This window comes from Cyprinodon tularosa, unplaced genomic scaffold (assembly GCF_016077235.1).
Source record: "Cyprinodon tularosa strain WSP-4 unplaced genomic scaffold, ASM1607723v1 ctg255, whole genome shotgun sequence".
NCBI lineage: Eukaryota > Metazoa > Chordata > Actinopteri > Cyprinodontiformes > Cyprinodontidae > Cyprinodon > Cyprinodon tularosa.
The window spans coordinates 534,534-555,366 of NW_024038948.1; the positions used below are offsets into that span (position 1 = coordinate 534,534).

General features: G+C 38.3%; 1 protein-coding gene across 3 annotated transcripts in view; it reads right to left on the reverse strand.

Moving 5' to 3' along the window:
• iqsec3a (IQ motif and Sec7 domain ArfGEF 3a) overlaps positions 1-20,833 on the reverse strand; it is a 134,666-nt gene that overhangs the window by 99,881 nt on the left and 13,952 nt on the right. For all 3 annotated transcript variants that reach the window (XM_038288414.1, XM_038288412.1, XM_038288413.1), the window contains exon 2: positions 2,915-2,995. In XM_038288414.1, the coding sequence (XP_038144342.1) occupies positions 2,915-2,995 (81 nt within the window). The remainder of the gene's footprint in view (positions 1-2,914; positions 2,996-20,833) is intronic.

A 20,833-nucleotide genomic window follows, 5' to 3' on the forward strand; every position in this document is an offset into this window, starting at 1 on the left:
GGCCCTTGTCCACTGGTGGTTTCAGCTCAGCATCACTCCACATGCATCATCCACCTGGGGCCTGTGATGCTTCCAGTGACTTGCTGATAGCTTGAGCTATAGCTTGAAGCTCCACCTTCTGCGGTCTTAGAGATAATTTATTTCAGCAACTCTTTTTCTACATGGGCTGTCGTGACTGAGTGACGAGTCAGGCAAAGAAAAATGATTCAAAAGCCTTCATCACAACTATCACCCAGCAACCAGAGTCCGTATGTCTTTGGAGACCCCATCTGGGGCATTTACAGTAAGTCTTGACAAGACAGCCAATGGGATCATATGATCACTGACACACTTGCCTATGTAAAAGTGGTGGTTTGAGAAGTGGGCTGTTTTCGAAGGGGTGTTGCTTGTCTCCTCCAGCTCTTTCATCAAATGTTGGCATTTACCCTTATGAATAAGAGGGTAACATCCTTGTAACTTTGGGTAGAATAGACTGACTTAGTATAGATCAGGCCCAGAAAATATAGCCTGACCAACACTTTGAATTGTGGGCCCATTAAGAAGAAAACCCAGCCTGAATAAATATCCTATTTAATGTTTCTGTCACCAGGGGCAGTAAGTCTTTGGTGAGTACCACCGCACTGACTGCTTACACAAGGAATGCTTTGTTTAGCGCACTTTGCAATGACTGCATAGTTGTACCTTTTGACCTTTGGCCGAATGTCTTGGACGTTCCGGTAAAGAGAGGGGCAGAGCTGTCCACCGATCACCAAGTCTGGTAGAGCTCTCAGTCAGGTAGCAACTCTAACATCCATGAATTTCCTTAAATTACAGAGAAGGCTGGGGAAATGGGGTATGAATTGATAATCTTTTTCCGATGGTGGACACTAGCAGGAAGGAATGTTATCAAGCTGAGGAAGGAGTCCTATCGAACACAGTTTGTTTGTGCGGGTTATAAGGCACCAAACAGGTACTTGCCACTGTCCAGGTTGATGCAAATCTCACAATGTGGCCTTGAAGAAGTTCAAAAAGGACCCCAAAAAAACAATTTAAGGATCTCTGAAACCTTGTTGTTATAGCTTCCCTGGTGAAAGCAGAGACTTGGTGCTCAGAGTCAGAGTTGTAAATCAATGAAGTCAAAAACTTCACGCACAGCATGAGCCTGGTACACATTGCTGGCAATAAGTCAGACCTGTTCCTGGTGTAAGTTGGACTCCAGCAGGGCTGCCCTCTGTTACCAGTCCTGTTTAATCCTAGACAGGCTCGTATTGCGTTGCTACTCCTCAGCATTAAGGGGACTCAAATAATGTAGGGCAGAATTCTTTTTTTAAATGCCCTGGCGTTTAAGGGACCTCTCACGGATTGGAGGCTAAGGAGATGGCCCAAGACCACTGGAGAGACTTTCTCTCAGCTGGCCAAGCAATTCCCCCAGAGGAGCTGAAGGGGATGTTTGGGGAGAGGAAAGTCTGGGTGTCCATGTTGAGCCTCCTGCCCCCCCTCAACCCTGTCCTGAATAAGCAGAAGATAATGCATATGAGAACTCTGTCTAATATACTGTGAGAGTTAAGATATGAATAATTCAATTCAATAATTCAATTTATTATTTTTCATTACATGTAATCTTCTGGTATTTGATATAAAAAATTAGTGAAAAGTTTATTATTTTAACCAATAAGAATTTTGCATGATCTACATTTTACAAGAATTTAAGAAAATGTGACCTCTTGAAAAAAAGCTATTTCAATACGTTTATTTTAGGAGATTTTTTTTTAAATATACTTATTAAACATGTGATAAAGATCCCTCTGTGGTAAGATCAGGAATTGATTATTTAGATTAATTTCAAAGTAAAATAATTACTTTTTAAAAAGTGCAAGACTGGCATGTTTAAGAACCTCATATGCAATTTTCTAAATTATCGCAGCAGGTTTAAAATAAAAAGGTCTCTAATTTTGTATCATACTCCTCTTCCTTACACACCAATTCTTTTAACCAGTTCATGCTGCAAACCATTATTACCTATTAGCTGTTTAAAGAGAGTCTGTGTCAGCATTTGTTGGTCTGCAGCCTTGTTGCCACTTATTGTGTCCAGCATTGCAGGGGCTATGATTTGCTATCCAGTGTGTTTGCTTATCCTCTCTCCTCTGCCAAGCTTGAACAATGCAGCAGAGCAATCCTGTGGAAAAGTGAAGCCTGCAACAAACAAACCATTTTCGGGTGAATGGCTTAATTGCTATTGATGTGCCTTAGCTGGTTGAATGCTAAAAATTTTCAGTAAAAATTTGGGTGGAAGACAGCACTTGAGTAAACGAAAGCACGAAGCAAATAAGTGGCCAGTTCTCTTTTAAATGGCCAGAGAAAACCTAGTACTCTGCATTTTAAGTGCTAAGTGTTCCTTTTTTCTTCTACTGTTAAAAAGAAGTATAATACACACGTAAAATTATTGTCATTAGTAATTGTTATCACTATATCTTGTCTTGCATGGTATATTGTGTAAAACAATACATAAAATCTGCATATTTACCTTACAAAATTGCCTAAAGGGAATCAATCAAGAAATTATGACCAATAAGAATTTTATGAAATGCAACTGATGCAGTTTCTTTTGTTTTGACTATTTAAAGTCTATTTAGAGACCAAAAAGCAATTTCAAAATCTTTACATCTGCTAAGTTTGTCCTCCATGTGACTTTGCAGAGTCAAGGGGGAACTCAAGCTTTTCATCCCTGCAGGACCTTGAAGCATTTGAAACCACTTTAATTTTAGACACCACTTCTGGGGCAGATGACTGGACAAGGGTTTGGCTACTGAAGCATTGCTATTAACAAAAAGCATGAAAAGAGGCTGCGATTGGAAGCAACAGCAAAAATAAATAGATAATAGATTTAAATAAAAAAAACATTTGTGAAGATGTTATCAGGAGGGAACTATCTTACCTGGGGACACAGGCAGTTGAAGTCTCTGCCTCAGGAGCCTCCGGGGCAGGGCAGCAGAACTGGTGGAGAACTGTTTGGTTGCTGTGGAAATAAAAGAAGAAAACTGTAAGCATAAATCATTTTCATGATCAGTGTATGTCAACTTCTAGAAAACAGTTGAGCATGCTGATTTAGTTCTGGTATGCAGTTTTAACTAAAGCCAAATGCTACATTGTTCTTGAAACCAAGTCTAGATTGAGACAGCATACTACAGGTGACCAGTGTTGTGCAGTTGTTGTTGGGGAGTGGCAGTCTAATGGTTAGGGCATTGCGGTTGGCTCCCAGAGGTTGTAAGTTCAAGCCCCACTCCCACAGACTGCCACTCTGGCTCCCTGAGCAAGATCCTTAGCCCCACACTGCTCCCCGGGAGCCACACAGTGGCAGGCCACTGCTCCCCAAGGGCATGGGTCAAATGTAAGGGTGAATTTCTCCAGTGTGAGATTAATAAAGTTCAATTATTATTATTATTAATTAACAGAGTTCACTGAATACGTTCATATTGTCAGTGTACAGTGAACTGAATATACCAGTTTTGAAGAAATGAACATGAATGAGAGCAATGTTCACTGAGAATAATGAGCTATACACATAGCTCACGTTTGCAGTCAATTGATAATGGTACTTTTCTTTAGACAAATTAAGTTCTGCCTAATTCAGACTCATCTACTGGTATTTCTAATGCCAGTTTTGCGTTTTTGGCAGATTTTTATTTTTACCTAACAAAGAAAGACTTGGACAGATAAAACTCAGGTATTCATGCAAACTGTTCCTACTGGCACATGGTCAGACATGCCAACTTCAAATTTAAAGCGGCACTCCAAGTTAAAGCATCTGAGCTATGTTTGGAAAGATCTGCTACTGAATGATTTTGATATAGATGTTTTGAACAGGACCTGAATGTTTTGTGTAATCTGGCTAAATTAAGGCTTCACTGCACATACAGTACTGTATACCTTGACTGCATTTATTGCATTTCAGTTAAAGGAGGGTCCAATTTCTTACTGGGATATTTTATCCACAGCCTTACTTAAAATGTCTTAAATAAGTTTTATGTTATGTCACATATTATGTTTACCGGAAATAGATTGCTTCACCTCTACCACTTCAAAGCTTTCTCGAAAGATCCAGCCATCTAGCTGGTGCTCTCTACAAATGTCCACTCCCAGGTGATGCTGAAGTGGAAAGAGGATGGATGTAAAATTTTCATGTGCGTGCAAGAGAGCTTTCCTTTCATCCCTAGTTTACAATCTCTCCGTTTTAAAATGGACACTGCCACACATTTCAAACGATCATCCGTCTCTTCACTCAGTATCACCCAACCCCCCACTGTCCTCCTTTCTTTTTGCTCTTTTTTTCCACACTGATTTTCCATCACTCTCTCTAAGACTCCACATCCCCCCTCTGTTGCTGGGATCTACAGCCTGTGTTGGGCTAAAAAGGAATATGCTCAATTACTCTTGCTGTCAGAAGATGTGGCCAGACCTCCATGTGCTATGCTGTGTCTTCACAAGGACATAGAGGAAGGACACAGCAGGTAATAGGAATAAGCAAGGACAAAGTGTCTTGTCCGTTAACTACTGAAAGTGAACAAAACAACGATGGCTTCAGGTTAAATTTGCTTTTTTTTTTTTTACCAACACCCCTGATTTGTCAGCAAGGAGTAGTTATTTATCAGAGAACAATAGACACAATCTTAACTGTGAAACTTGATCCAAAAAATCTAAATCCACAAAAGCAACAGTCTCACTAAAGCATAAGCACAGAGCAAAGTCTAGAAAAGCAGGTCGTCGGGTGATTTTAAGCAACAACCCGAGATAGACGAGGGAGGGAATGACAGCAAATTAATTTTCATTGTTAATGCCTCCACTAATTGTGTTCTCTTTAACAACCATGACACTGCTGGCTGGTTTTAATGGGGGTCCAGGACATAAGACATTCTCTGAGGGAACAAAGATTAGTTAGCGCTGTAGCAAAGGAGAAGCCTGTTCTCAATGATAAAGTTGCTATATTCCGCCCATCAGCAAGGAAATACTCAATCACCTGCAACAGCTACACTCTCAGGATCCCTGCAATAAAATTACTGAAAATTTATGAAAATGTGTGTGCTGCAAAATAATCAATGGATGTATAGACAGACTTCACAGACTATATTAAGAGTAAATCTATTTTTGAAGTGCTGATGTCCCGACCAACCATTTCCAACTAGATATAATACCAGCTACTGACTTTGATACCCATGTTTATATGAAAAGCAAAGTTAAGAATTATGATCTTCTCACAAAAGCCAAAAACTGTTAAGTTTTAGCATCTTTTTTATAAAGGAAACCTGATGTCCAGTCCCAATATGTTGATATAACTTTGTCCTCTAGGCCGCATCAGGCTTGATGACTACTTTTTACTCTTACTGTACTTTTTGCTTTTAGTAAAATAATTGTTGGAAGTAGTGCTACTTTTACTTGGGTACCATTTTTGGGTACATAACCCACCTCTGGCACTGGGTGTTTTGCTCTGGTGGAAACATCATCCAAAAAAAAAGAAAAAAGTTTCCAAATCTATCCCCCTACTGACAGCATGTAATTTACTTGCTATCCTGGCATCAAGTGAAGCTTGTTAAAAAGACTTTCTATCTGCCGGGATTGCGATGTAGTAAGGGAGAAGCTTTTTAACACAGTCAGTGATTGTGGATCATATTCTCTTTCTTCACAGAAAACCTAAGAACAAGTCAAAATATCAGTGAGGAAACATCATAGCTATTCAAATAAACAGGAACATTGGAATAGGTTAATTTGAGCTCTCAGGTAATTATGGAGCCCAGGGCAAAATAGTTGTGTCACACACTTGAAGTTGGGAATTTTATTCCTACACTGTCTTTGTTTAATATAATGTAAAATCAAACCCTGTGCAGCACTGTGGTGCAGACAGAACTGCTTACTGGGGCTGCTTATAATGAAGAGAGAATAGCTCGGATTATTTTAATTTAATCAGATTGCAATATAACTCAGATCTAACTCGGTTGCTTCTAATCAAATCTGAATATATCAAAATGCAAATAATTTCATTTTAATATTTTTTGGATAAGAAACAACATAAATTGGGAATTATTGCTTTATAAAAGAAAATGAAAACTCCATTTCATTCTAACAGTATTATTACAGGATTTTTTCTGACTCATCTAAACAACCTAAGGACTTCAGCCTACAATATTTAGGGATTTAGGGATGACTGTTTGGCGCATGTCAAACTAAAACTGCGTTTTAAAGAGGTTTAAAGTTTTAAAGAGGAAGTAGATGTTACAGTGTATTGGAACATTCCAATCACTATTGTATTAAACTGATTTTCTGAACTATTATCTGTACATCCCTTTCACTACCTTTTTAACTTTTATTTAATTCTACCTAAACTACTGGGCATAAACACACAGCTTGATTTTTTTAAGAGTCATAGCAATTTGCCATGACTTTGGATTATCCATCCATTTTCCAACACGCTTATCCCTGCTGGGATCTTGTGGGGTGCTGGTGCATATCTCCAGCTGTCTATGAGGGAGAGGCGGGATACTCCCTGGACAGGTCGGCAGTCCATGGCAGGGCAACACAGAGACAAACAGGACAAAACACCATTCACGCACACACTCACACCTAAGGAGAATTTACAGAAGCCATTTAACCTAACAGTCATTTTTGTGGACTGTGGGAAGAAGCCAGAGTACCCAGAGAGAACCTACGCATGCTCATGGAGAACATGCAAACTCCATGCAGAAAGATCCCAGCCCAGGAATCGAACCCAGAATTCTCTGGCTGCAAGGCAGCAGTGCTACCCACTTTTCCACTTTGGATTACTTTATATAAACTGTTATTTAAATGAAAACACATACTTTTATCATCTGTTTCAAACACAGTGATTAAATCAAATATGCAGCCTGGCTTTATCCCTAAAAAAAAAACTTTACAACTCAATGAATAAACATTATTCTTTCTGTTTAATTAGTTGTTCTTAACAAGCAATGATGATTATTTATCTGCTGTTTGAAAAGCTCCTGGCTCTTTGCTTTGTGTGTTGTCTGAGCCTTATAAGGGTGAAGCAACCCTTAGGTCCTGCTTAATCAACCACAAGGCTTAATTAGAGGCTATCTGCGAGTTGGTGCAGTGGGGTTAGGAGTCTTTGAGGAGAAAACACACGTAGACATTTCTGAGATGCAGACAAATCTTGCAATTATCTGCACTTCTGTCAACCTTGAAGAAAAATTAGTGACTCACTACACCGAATTTCAGGAGGAAATTCACTCACAAATGCAGGCATGTGGGCAAAAAGAGAGAAAGTGGACACTTTTGATCTTTTAAAACCCCTTTATTCATCCTATCTCTCTGCTTTAATATTTCCCTCTCCATGCTCTGTTATACTTGCCATCTATCTGCTCAGAATCACTATCACTTCCATCTTTCTAAAAAAAAAAAAAAAAGTGCTTGAAAGCCATTTATAACGGTCTATGTTTATGCCCAAGCATGACCTTCAGTGGAGCAGCTGTGTCATGCAGAACCTAAAAAAAAGCCTCGTCTGTTATGCGTGTGCAAGGAACAGATTGTGTTGACGGAAAGACCAAAAGCTGCTGTGTCTAAATTTCTCTGCATCACATTGAGACATAATGCTGATTTATTAATTGTCATTTTTGGAATACATTTTTTTTATTTCAATCAATTTTTATTTATTTTTTTAACATCCACGGGAGGGCCACCCTTTTTTGAAAGAAACCTGTTCCAGGTGGCCTGCTGCCCTTAAAGAGTCCAGATACAAAATCTAGCTTAAAAAAAAAACTAATTGCACTCTTGAGTTGCACCAGATTTTAAAAGAGCTTTTAACACCCCCAAAAATTAAGTATTTACAGATTATAGTTTTCTCATGACATTCAAAATGAAAGATGACTGTTTTACCAATTTAAGATACATTTCTGGGTAATCTAAAGAGAGGCCACAGCCAAACTTAGAATGATTTCAAATAATAGAAAGTTTTCTTATGTAGTGATTGCACACAAATTTAGGGGATGCAATATACAGTATACCAGGTTTAATAACTCATTTGGTTAATGAAGACCAAGAAACCAGATTATAATACAAACAGTCTTGTATGCTGTGGAATTAGTTTTCTGTAAACAAATAAAAATTAAGCATGACAAGAACCTTAAAAATGTCACATAAAGAAGTTTCTTTCTGAAAAATAAACTGTATAAGTGCAATATTCTCATGTGCAATACTGCAATTTCTGTGATATTATTCTTGCATATATTTTTTTCTTTTTTAACTGCACAGTCCTTTAATAACTTTTTACAATATTTCTTTTTATCGCATTATTTGGCTGCACAGTTGTGTTTTGTTTTATATTGTTTTGAGCTGCTAAAATTTTCATTTATGCTCGAGGAACAATGACAAATAAAGACTTCTGATTCTGATAAAGGCGCACAATGTACTCAATATTATTAAAAGGGAAAAAAGGAGAATTTAGTTGGATTTGTGGAATTTCAGGTTTCAAAATGTTTAAAATGAACCAGAAAGTACTGCTTTATGTGAGGATTGAGATTTTATTTTACCCCTGAACCTTTAAACACAACAGCCCGTTCTTAGGTATCCTTTCAATGGATTTGAATTGGATAACATGGATTACAATTGTGTCATTAGGTTAATTTAGGTTTGCCTTACCGACATCTCTACACTCAATGTTAGTTTTGATTAAGAACAGTCTCTAGAATGTTGTCTTTAGAATGCTGTCTAACATCTTTTGTCTCTCAATAGTGTCTCATTTTCTTCTTTCTACATTATGTTTAACATATTTCTGATTGTTTAAACATGATAAGGGAATAAAATGAAAACATATCCATGGCCCTAATCTTTTCTCAAGCATTGAATCCTTCAAAAATATATATTTTTTTCAATGAAAGGCTGCCATATTAACCCTGGCTCACATAGCACAATTCGCTTAAAAGCTTCATGTCAGCACAGACTCTTTAGCTGTGCCAAGCAGCTTAACTCGTCTTCTGTAAGGGTAACTCAGACAGCTGGAGATGGAATAAAGAGCAAGACCCATTTAACCTGTCCTATATGAGGCACTGTATATAATATCCATATATACATATATATATATATATATATATATATATATATATATATATATATATATACACTATATTGCCAAAAGTATTTGCTCACCCATCCAAATTATTGGAATCAGGTGTTCCAATCACTTCCATGGCCACAGGTGTATAAATTCAAGCACCTAGGCATGCAGACTGTTTTTACAAACATTTGTGAAAGAATGGGTCGCTCTCAGGAGCTCAGTGAATTCCAGCGTGGAACTGTGATAGGATGCCACCTGTGCAACAAATCCAGTCGTGAAATTTCCTCGCTCCTAAATATTCCACAGTCAACTGTCAGCTGTATTATTAGAAAATGGAAGTGTTTGGGAACGACAGCAACTCAGCCACGAAGTGGTAGGCCACGTAAACTGACGGAGCGGGGTCAGCAGATGCTGAAGCGCATAGTGCGAAGAGGTCACCAACTTTCTGCAGAGTCAATCACTACAGACCTCCAAACTTCATGTGGCCTTCAGATTAGCTCAAGAACAGTGCGCAGAGAGCTTCATGGAATGGGTTTCCATGGTCGAGCAGCTGCATCCAAGCCATACATCACCAAGTGCAATGCAAAGCGTCGGATGCGGTGGTGTAAAGCACGCCGCCACTGGACTCTAGAGCAGTGGAGACGCGTTCTCTGGAGTGATGAATCGCGCTTCTCCATCTGGCAATCTGATGGACGGGTCTGGGTTTGGCGGTTGCCAGGAGAACGGTACTTGTCTGACTGCATTGTGCCAAGTGTAAAGTTTGGTGGAGGGGGGATTATGGTGTGGGGTTGTTTTTCAGGAGCTGGGCTTGGCCCCTTAGTTCCAGTGAAAGGAACTCTGAATGCTTCAGCATACCAAGACATTTTGGACAATTCCATGCTCCCAACTTTGTGGGAACAGTTTGGAGCTGGCCCCTTCCTCTTCCAACATGACTGTGCACCAGTGCACAAAGCAAGGTCCATAAAGACATGGATGACAGAGTCTGGTGTGGATGAACTTGACTGGCCTGCACAGAGTCCTGACCTCAACCCGATAGAACACCTTTGGGATGAATTAGAGCGGAGACTGAGAGCCAGGCCTTCTCGTCCAACATCAGTGTGCGACCTCACAAATGCGCTTCTGGAAGAATGGTCAAAAATTCCCATAAACACACTCCTAAACCTTGTGGACAGCCTTCCCAGAAGAGTTGAAGCTGTTCTAGCTGCAAAGGGTGGACCGACGTCATATTGAACCCTATGGATTAGGAACGGGATGTCACTTAAGCTCATATGTGAGTCAAGGCAGGTGAGCAAATACTTTTGGCAATATAGTGTATATATATATATATAAAGAATCACATTTTAATCTTATATCTGCTAAAGCAATCATGAGGGAGAATGGTCCTCAAGGGCTGCATTCCCATAAGTTTGCCATGCAACCCTGCTTCCAAATAGCCTATGAAGTTCTAACTTGTGAAAACAAAATGGCAAATAAATCTAAGTCTCTAAGTCTATGTTCGGATAGATGGTGTCTCAAACCTTAACAGGGTTTGCTCATACAGGCTGACCGGCAGCATCCTGCAGCTCCAAAGCGAAGGGGAGACTACGTCCGAGAGCAGAATAAACAACTGATTAATGCACAAACTATGGAGTGTTATAGTTAAGGGTGTGTTTAGATCACTCCCAATCAAGTCACACCTAGACAATCAGGGGTGACACTGGAGTTGGAAGGATGTCGGTTCAAGCCCTATCATCAGGTTTCAGGATCACTGTGTCCTTGGGCAAGACACCTCACCTGCATTGCCTACTGAAGGTGGTCAGAGGGCCCGGTGGTGTCAGTGTATTGCAGCCTGGATTCTGTTAGTGAGCCCCACCGCAGCTCTGCCTACGGTGTAGCTGACCACCATCAGTGTGTGGTGAAATGATCGAATGTAGTGTAAAGCAGGACATCAAACATTTGCCCTTTTCTTAAAGATACATTTCTACAGTCAAATAAAGCTATTTCATAGGGGACCCTTCCCTTTAGGATTTAATTATGTCTGTTTTCCTTTACCTAACTTGTGACTTATTGTCACAAAGAAGCAGCAAACCAGCAGAAGTTACATGTGAATACACGTGTCGCTCTGAATTAATTGTGATTATTTAACACATTAATGTACAATAATTAATTTGCACTGATGCAGCCTCGCTATTTAAGAACTGAATGGTCCACTCGCCCTATCTTTATTGCTTTTTGATTGAACTTGACGATGGAACTTTTAAATCCCTGACTACAATGCTCATCTGTTGAGTTTCTTATCTACAGCTTTGTGAGAACATATCTCCCGATGTCTTCCTCCACAATGCCATAAAATAAAAGTCAATATTATGCATAAAACATGCCATTAACACCTTTGTTTATAGATATTAGAGATTGGCCTGTTTTTCCAGTGTAGTCCTATTTCTCTGACTGTGACTGGCTGGATGTGCTCTCTTCATCCTCTGATATGGGAGTTAGCACAGAGCTTGTCTGCCTGGCTGTGTGTTTCCTGGATGGGGCCACCTTTTACAGTTGCTTTTTGTATTTCTGCTTCTGTCTCCTTGAACCCCAGTCGGCCTCGGCAGATGGCCAATCACACTGAGTGTGGTTCTGCTGGAGGTTTCCCTCTCCACTGTCGCTACAAGTGTGCTTAGTCTGAGCGATTGCATTCGAGTCAATGAGTTGATGCTATCAGCTGGATTTCCTTAGATAGAAAACCTTGAATCAATTTGACTGTATGACCTGGTGAACTGTAAAGTGCCTTGAGATGACATGTGTTGTGAATTGGCACTATAGAAAAAAACTAAAATAAATTGAATTGAACAGACCATATAAATAATTTCTTATTTCTAACAAGCAGCACAAAAAACAGATGAATTGAATGGCTTCATAAAGCTGTGTCCATGTGTTTGTGTGTTACCTCTTCTCTTCTCAGACAAAATGCAGTAAAACATCACAGTAGCTTTGCTGAGACTGCATGTGAGAGAAATGCAATTGGACATGCAGTGCCTGCTCTGATCTGCTTTGCAGAGTTTCCAGCCTTAGGTTCGGAACTTAGAACATTACTCAGGATCTTGAAGTTAACCGCACCTGACATTCCCCCAGGTAAGTGCATGCTTCTGCATTACAGTTGCATAGTGTTTGCTTTAAGATGCCAAACTTGACATGAAGATAAAAAGCTTTGTCCCTCTTTACACATTATACATATGGACTAACATTAAAATATCTGATTTATTCTTGAATATAAAGTATTTTTACTTTATGGAAATGCTCACATTTTGTCATGATACAACCTCAAACGTTAATCTAATGCCTTTGGGTTTTAATCTATGTGAAAGACCAAAACAAAGCACGTCTTTGTGAGTAAGAAGGAAAATTGTGCACTGTTCTAAAATGTTCATGATTATCCTTAATTTGTATGCCCTCCTTTAATGTTATAACCCTAAATAAAAACCAGCTTCACAGGTTATGTTTAAAAGTCACCTAATAGGTAAACCCTCTCAGGCTGGAATAAGTATGGACAACTATATATACCTTCATTAACATAGCCGTTCCTCAAAACAGAAAGGTCGAGCAAGGTGGATGTTGAAAATAGACCAAGTCAAAAGACTAATTCTGTAGACCAGGGGTAACCATTTAAAAATCAGCGTGATCTGAATAAGAAAAAAATCAATAACCAGTAATAGGCACAGACTGCGCCATATCTGTGCGCCATAAACATGTTTGTCACATTGGTGAGCTTGAATGGAAGTCAAACCAGCCAAGTCCCAGTCGCTATTGCTGAAGAAGGACACACTGGAAGATTGAGAACATTTTATTTTAAGATTGGAGTGGCTCAGATACGATGACTGTGGGATTAGCCTGTGAAGAGCTTGGGAAAGGTATTGACAGCAGACTCAGGGACTCCGCACCTGTACTGTCAAGATCTAGTTAGCTGGTTAAAAACAACAGACCAGTCTGGTCTCCCTGGTAAGTAAAGAATGCACCTACCTGCATGGTAATTTGCAAAGGATACTCTAGCTACTATTGGGATATGAGGTCCCTATATTCACCATGGAGATCTTCAAGAGAAAGGCAAGCAGGTACATTTGAAGATGGTTGGAGTGGCCACAGAACTATAGGGGGCCTAGACCAGGTGGGAGCAGGCCATGACAGCAGGATACCCTGGACAGAACTCTGGCAAAGCAAATGGTAAATGGTATCTTCCTGGTTTGGGTAGTGCATGACTTCCTGCTCAACCCTTTCAAACTTCTTCACATGGGGTAAAGCAGAAATCCCCAACTGCCAAACGTGTCCAGTGCAAGGAACTCTAGAGGACATCTTGAGTTCCTGTGCTACAGCTCTCGACCAAGGTCACTATACTCTGAATTACAATGGTTAGAATCCATTACAGATACCATTAGCAAGAACATGAGTAACAGCAGCTGAGAGAGCCACATCACCAGAACAATTCTTTTTGTTAGACCTAAAAGACCTGAAGACCCCAGGTTTCTTTGTTGTTTAGGCGTTCATGAAGATGTACGCATAAACAAACAGGGATCCAAAATTTACCACACGGAAAAGAAAAGCACTGTCCACGGAGAACGGCAAGAAATCCCATTTATATTTTCCACTTGTTGGGCTTGGGGATGAATCAAAACGTGGAACAAATTTACTTTGGTCACAAAGGATAAAATTCATTTTTTTGCTTATGCGTTTATGCTATGTCAGGCAGAAAACAATTACATTACCCTGACCACAATTTCCTTAGCATGAAATAAGACCGGGGGAGATTTATCTGCAGGGAAAGATGAGCTTGTCAAAGCAGATGTGAACATGGATGGAGTTAACCACAGATTAATGGAGACCCTGGTAAAGGGCTAAAAATGTAGCAAAAATATTATAGATTGGAGTAGCTGTTCATGTCCCAGCAGGACAGATGTACAGTCAAAATCACTGGAGTTATTTAGTTCATATACTATAGAAACAAGCAAGGTTTGGTGCCTTGCTCCAACTTACAATCTGTGGTGAGACTTAAGCTTAATTTACAGATGCTGTCCACCCAAATAAAGTTCAGAAATGTCATTTTTTAAAGATGCATGAAGCTTCTTTATATAGCCATGTCACAAAAAACAAAACTACAGTTGGAAAACATTATATAAAGCATTTACTCAACAGGACTGAATAGATGTAGTGTTGTTCTGAAAATAGCAAATTTTCTAATCACTTCACAGACATGCAATATTTAGTGTTGGTGTAACACATACCATTATAACACCCTAAGACTTTAGTTTCTATTTTTATAAATTGTTAAGATCTTAAAACTAATTATATGAAATGTAAAAAAAGAATGCTGTTAAATGGCAAATAGATACCTCATTAAACATTTACAAGGGAAAAAATATGCCCTCATCACAGTTTCTAAAAACACTTAAAAGGAAAAATTATTTATTAATGTATTTCGCTTCTGTATTTCTTTAGCTTTTCTACATAAGTATAGCATTTTTGCCTCATTGCTTGCTCAGTGTGAGTTATTTTCTGTAAGTTAATGACCTGATACTTACAGCTGGATTTCTTTAGACAGTTGGTATCATAAACTGAAATTGTCACACTGCATTATCATTGCAAACTCAGATGTAGTTGAATATACAGACTGTATTAAATTGATAAGTTAAACATGAATTGAGTATTGATATAGATTAAAGTACCTCTTAAGAAGGCAATCTACAGTACCTCATAAGGCACTATAGATTACCTCCTTAAAAATCCTTAACAGAACAGAGCAGACCATCATGACAGTCAGAACAGAGAGCAGGCTGTCTGCAGGTTAGAGTGATCTGAAATTAGGCTCTACCTGCGGTTGATGTGTGTTCCGCAGGCCAGAGTAACAGTCCTATTTCTATGTAAAAGTGATGGCGACACCCACCATATTTCTTGGTATCGAGATTTAATTGAAAAATAAAAGGGACATACTGCTACCATCAATAAAACCAAGGAAAGACGATGGCAAGCCATTGATGATAGATTAAATGCATACATTTGTCATCATTCCAAGATCAATAGACAGATCAGGGTGGATGCTGCTGTAATGCAGACATTGCACTAGTCTGTTGAGGTTAAGAGAGAGCCTAGTGAAAAGGCTCAAAAGCTCGCAATTTACAGGTCGATACGGGATGATTATGAGGCGACAGTGGCGTTGGATGTAGGAGTTTGCCCTGAAATCGAAGGATTGACGGTTCAAGCCCCGACTCCGACTTTCAGTGTCGTTGTGTCCTTGGGCAAGACACTTCACCTGCATCGTCTACTGATGGTGGTCAGAGGGCCCGGTGGCGCCAGTGTACGGCAGCCCCGCTTCTGTCAGTGAGCCCCAGGGCAGCTTTGGCTACAATGTAGCTTGCCACCATCAGTGTGTGAGTGTGTGTGTGAATGGGGGAATGAATGTAGTGTAAAGCGCTTTGGTCAAGTCTCCTAACTTGAATAAAGGCGCTATATAAGTATATAAGCAAAACAGACCAACCATTTCTGACAGAAATTACTAGATGTATTTATATATTTTGTATATATGATTTAAAAGTTTAATAACTGTATAGGAAAATATATTAATTGTGCATAATCTGTTGAATGAAATGTATTTGTGATATGTAGTTTATAACTTGTTGCCATTTTATGACAGCACCTTGTTTACCTTGTTTTTTTGTGCCTTACTGTGCCCCTTATTGCTGGATTCAAAAAAGAAGACAAATACTTTGAACTTAGGCTCATTCCAAATACCTAAAATTATAGCCTCTACTTCCTGCTCCTAGCTCCTATATCTTCATCTTTCGCAGGGTTAGCACAAAGGATTTTGGGCAACTGTATGATTCTTTGTGGGGGCAGAGATATCAGGAAGTCTCTGTGTTAACTGCAATGGCAAAAAAATGCATACTGCTCCCTGGTCCTCCATCCTTCCTAACTACCAGCAGTATTTGGATAGCATTATGGTAAACTTGGAAGAACTTCCATTGTGGCTTTAGTGTCTTTCCCAATTTAAGGTATTCAGATTGACTGTGAGTCACCTCTAAACCAAGATCAGGCTAAATTCATGGGGTTAATTGCCATAGTAACCAAGTCAGAAACAGAGCAAGTCAGTTTTATGTAATTCAAATGACAAAAAAAGCAATGCAGTGTGGGTGGTGTAGGGAATCTATTCCCATGTAAACAAGGTAGACGATTTGAAAACCAACAAACAGGGAAAGGCATGACTAACATTTAGTTCACCAGTCTTTGAAGACTTTTTAGTCTACAACCAATAATGCTTCAATACTGATCTTGATAAACATTTTAATGTATAATTGAGAGTTCCTCATAAAAATGTCTTGTCAGCCCTATTAGCTTCTATCAGGTCAGTCACTAAAGCCAAATTCTAAGCAAGACATTGTCATAAAGTATTGAAATAAAGATCTAAATGCAGGGAGGATTGTTCAGTATGCAACAAATACTGATTGAAAAATGCATAGACAAACAAGGAGAAATCAAAAAAGCAGAATCTTTAAAGACTTAAATTAATCTAGATGATTCCTAAATAAAGAGCAGGTGTGTGGATCTGTAATCACGGCCAGCTGGGATAAGAGGCGGAGACAAAAGCAGACTATAAAGAGCAAGAGCTAAAAATGTAAAGCTCTTCAAAAAGACACAGCTGAGATTAAGCCCAATAAGTAATAAATAAATAAATAGTGTTGTGCAAGTTGGTAAAATGTAGAAGTTGGAGCAATCTGTCCCAGCATGAATGAATCCTTGTTTTGCTGGAACATTTAGTTTGGACAACAAGCATGAAGGGCTGCAGCTGAAGCTCAGGCTTCTACAGAGTCAGCACTTTACCAAACTCTGAGACATTCTAATGACAAATACAAAGATAAAAATCAAATTAAAGTCTAACAGATCTTTTTGACACAAAAGGCAGCTTCAAATGTCAGGGGCTGTAATCACAGCTAGACGGATGGCTGATTAAGATACAGGTCTGACTGTTGTAGCAAACTGAGCACAGATTACATTTATAGATGTTCATTAAAAAAAAATAAATAAGCTTTGAACTTACCAAGATTAAGGCTTGAAAAAAATATTTTCCGTTGAAAGTAATCTTGCCCCAGAAACAAAGATTTACGGCTGTTATAAGTTTAATGACTAACAAATTTAGCAGGATAAATGGACAAGTATAATTTGCCATCGTTGCTGCAATGTGTAAAAAGCAAACCTTAATGTCTCATGTAAGTAAAGTGACTTGCAGGAAATTTAAGAACACATAAAATGTAGTACCTTCAATTTTGAATCACACTGATTCTAGAACTACAGAAGTTGAATTCTAACAAAAAACATAGAAGTATGAATAAACACTAGTCTATAGTGAGCCCAAAGAGCCTTACCCTATTGGGGCACACACAGGCGGATGCACACACATGCATATATGCAAAGATGAACAATGGTGCACATGGTGCAAAATGATGACAAATGCCTGTTGAGGGATTTTCACCGCTAAGCCCCCAGGAGGTGAAATCCCTTCGACAGATGAGAAGCTGTTTTTCCATAACAGCACACTGCTCCCTGTTTACAAGAACCTTCAGGGTGGAAGCTCACTGATTACTGACAAGCAAGTAACAGCACAGTTCATCCCTCCAAAATTCCAGAACAATGAGGAAAAGAGCAAACAGTAGACTACGACATAAGCTTTAAATTAAAATTAGATTTTAAAGTTTTAGTCTGTGTTTATCGTGAATCATGTATCCGCATGTGTCTACATGTAAGGCTATTACATTTGAGCAAAAAAAAAAACATTCATGTTAATCACAAATTAAAAAAAATCCACCTTGGCCCCAATTTATCAAGTTCCCTAATAATAGACACCTAATTGTTAATGCTAACAAAAAATGGCATTTGAAATCATTGGTTTGCAGGTGAATTAGGATTGTGGGTGCAACTGATAATACGCGTTAACTGATAATAAGAATTGTAGACTGTCTATAAATACTTTGAAAGAAAAGAGTGGATTTATTTTGTGTGTCCCAGAGGCAGCCAGAATTTGCAACAGCACTGCACACAGATGGCAGTAAGATCACTGAGTGATCATGAACTCATAGGAGGAAAGAAACAGCCCTACACTGGGTGAAAAAAGAAAAAAAAAATCAGGACCTATTGCCTATAAGAAACATGATGGAATTACCTTTTGCATTTAAATCATAACAGCCACTCCATTCCTTTTTTTTATTATTCCAAAAGCAATGATATAAGAAATATCCGTTGCTTCATCTTAGCTTACTTTTGACAATTAAAATATGTTGAAATGCTAATGTGCTTTCTTCTTTCCATCACCTGTTATTGCAAATTATATTTTAGCCACAACGGCCAAAAAAGGACATTTTTACGTAAAGTTTGCAACTGACTTTTCAGACCTGTAAAGTGGATGCAAAAAGATTTGATAAATTGCATTTAATATGGTGAATATTTCATTTAAATTTCCTTATCCCAGTTTTTTTTGCATGTTCTGATGTTAAGTAAATGTCCTACATACAAAAGTGTGCATATACGATACTGATCATATTGTTTAAATGACATTAAAACAAATGCAGGGACTTATTTATACACAAACACTACTTTATATTATTTTTCCATTAGGAAGATGATTGGTGTTTGCGGTCCATGGGAGCACCCACTTAATCTTCTGATGTAGGAACAATACATGCTTTAATTCTCTATAGATTTTCAGTAACAGTAGAAAATGTCCCTGGAATTTGAATCAATCGCTTTTAAAGAAATCTGATAGTGGGTGCTTCAAAAACTGTATAAAATTAGCTAGACTGACAAGGGACCAGAGTGAAAAAATCCATAAACATTCCAAATAAGCACAAACCTGCAATCCCACATATCAGAATACTACTCTTCTTCTTGGAACTACTAAGACTTGGACTTTTATTGTCATATACAAAGAGTCTATAGAAAAAGAAATTTCATTTAGTACAACTTTCCAGACGCTAAAATAACATTTCCATTGTGGGGTTCCCCAACTCAGCGATACCAGTTCATGTGTTCATAACTGCTAAATAAGCTCCCCGTGTGTCACCACTACCTACAAACATTCAGTGTGTTTTATTTTCATTGCTTGTTGTGAACCTTGATTATTTTACAAGCATGGCTCACAGCTTGAATTTTGCCCATTAGATTAAGGTCACCTCCCAAGGAGAATGGTTGAACTCTAGGGTAGCATTTGGTAGCAATATTTTTTATGAATATTAAATAAGACAAAAAAAAATCAATTAATTGGATTCAGAGATTAGATTGTAAAGCTATATCGTTAAACCCTCATAAGCATTTATAAATTAATGTATACATATATTGTATTTGTTATTATTTAGAGTAAAAATAAATTGAACGATAAATTGGGAAAAACTGCATACAGGATCCTTATGTGGCAGTTTGCAATTTTCATACATAACTTGTTGAAAATTTGATGAATGTTTCACGGGCCTTAAGTCAAGAATTGCACAATATGGAATATGTTATAAAGCTGATTAGAGACACTCAAATACAATGGGCAGCCATTTTTTCTTGTATGCTGAGCATTAATTGGCTGATTTATTAGTGCATTCAGCAGTCATGTCATGAGATCAGGCAAGCCACATGCATCACTGATCCCTCGATTTGCTATCCATTGTTAATATATATTTTGTTAATAAGTGCTTCTTGTCATTTCAATTTCAGGCTTGTAATGTGTAACATTTGTTCTCGCTGTGTAATCAGTATCATGTAAATGAAGAATCAGTAAGATTAATGTTTAAATAATCATCTTGGCATTGGTCTTTAAAATCTGTATCAGTAGATCTCTAATGTGTACATGGCAGTCATGAGGTGACTTGTGCTAAATAAGAAATAATTTGTCCAGTTTTTGTAACTCGTCATTTCAATTTTAATGACAGGATTTTCTGGCTGCATCTATTGTTTTGCAAATGAAACAACTAAGTTGTACTTTGTTTTATTTTTAAAACATTTTTGTCAGATTTACCAAGTAATCAACTCCCCCTAATGTACGGTAATACTGGAACAGAATTCCTAGGTGAATGGTACTTTAGAGAATTAGTTAATGGCTATTGCATAAAGTTCTGACTAATGTTGATTAACACGGCACTATTGCAATAATAAATTTGCAACACATTGAGCAGCCCTACTATAATCCATACATTTTTAATAGCTTTTGTGAAGTGAATATGAGAAACTTAACTGTTTGTTTTAATTAAGCTGCATGTGGGGTAGTCTAATTTATTTGCTTTGTGCAATGCTCAATTAAACTGGCACCAAAAAAATCCCACAGCCACATATTGTTCCCACCATGCTTGACAATTAATATAGTATTGCCTTGACTGTTAATAACAAACTTATCAGATTTTGATCAACTGATGTCAACTCTCTTCATCTTCCAATGTGACAAAGTTCTGCTACCATGTTGTAATGTATTAAAAGCTTGGGCTTTGGCGTTTCTTGGGTGCAAATGGACATCATAATCCATTTCACTCCATCTCAAGTGACAGTTTTAATTAGATGGTTCAAACTGGGGAAAAATTTTGCTGCTCAGACAGAACAAAGACCACAAACACACGTCAGAAAATGTTCTGGAGTTGTCTGTCTAATAATTAAGTTGAAACTTTTGTATGACACTTTCCATGCAAGGATTTTGATCTATCAAGCACAAACTTGGGGGTTGAAATGGTGGCACAAGAATGGGTTCTACCTGCCTGGGGGTCTTTTTGCGTGGAGTTTGCATGTTGCATGTACATA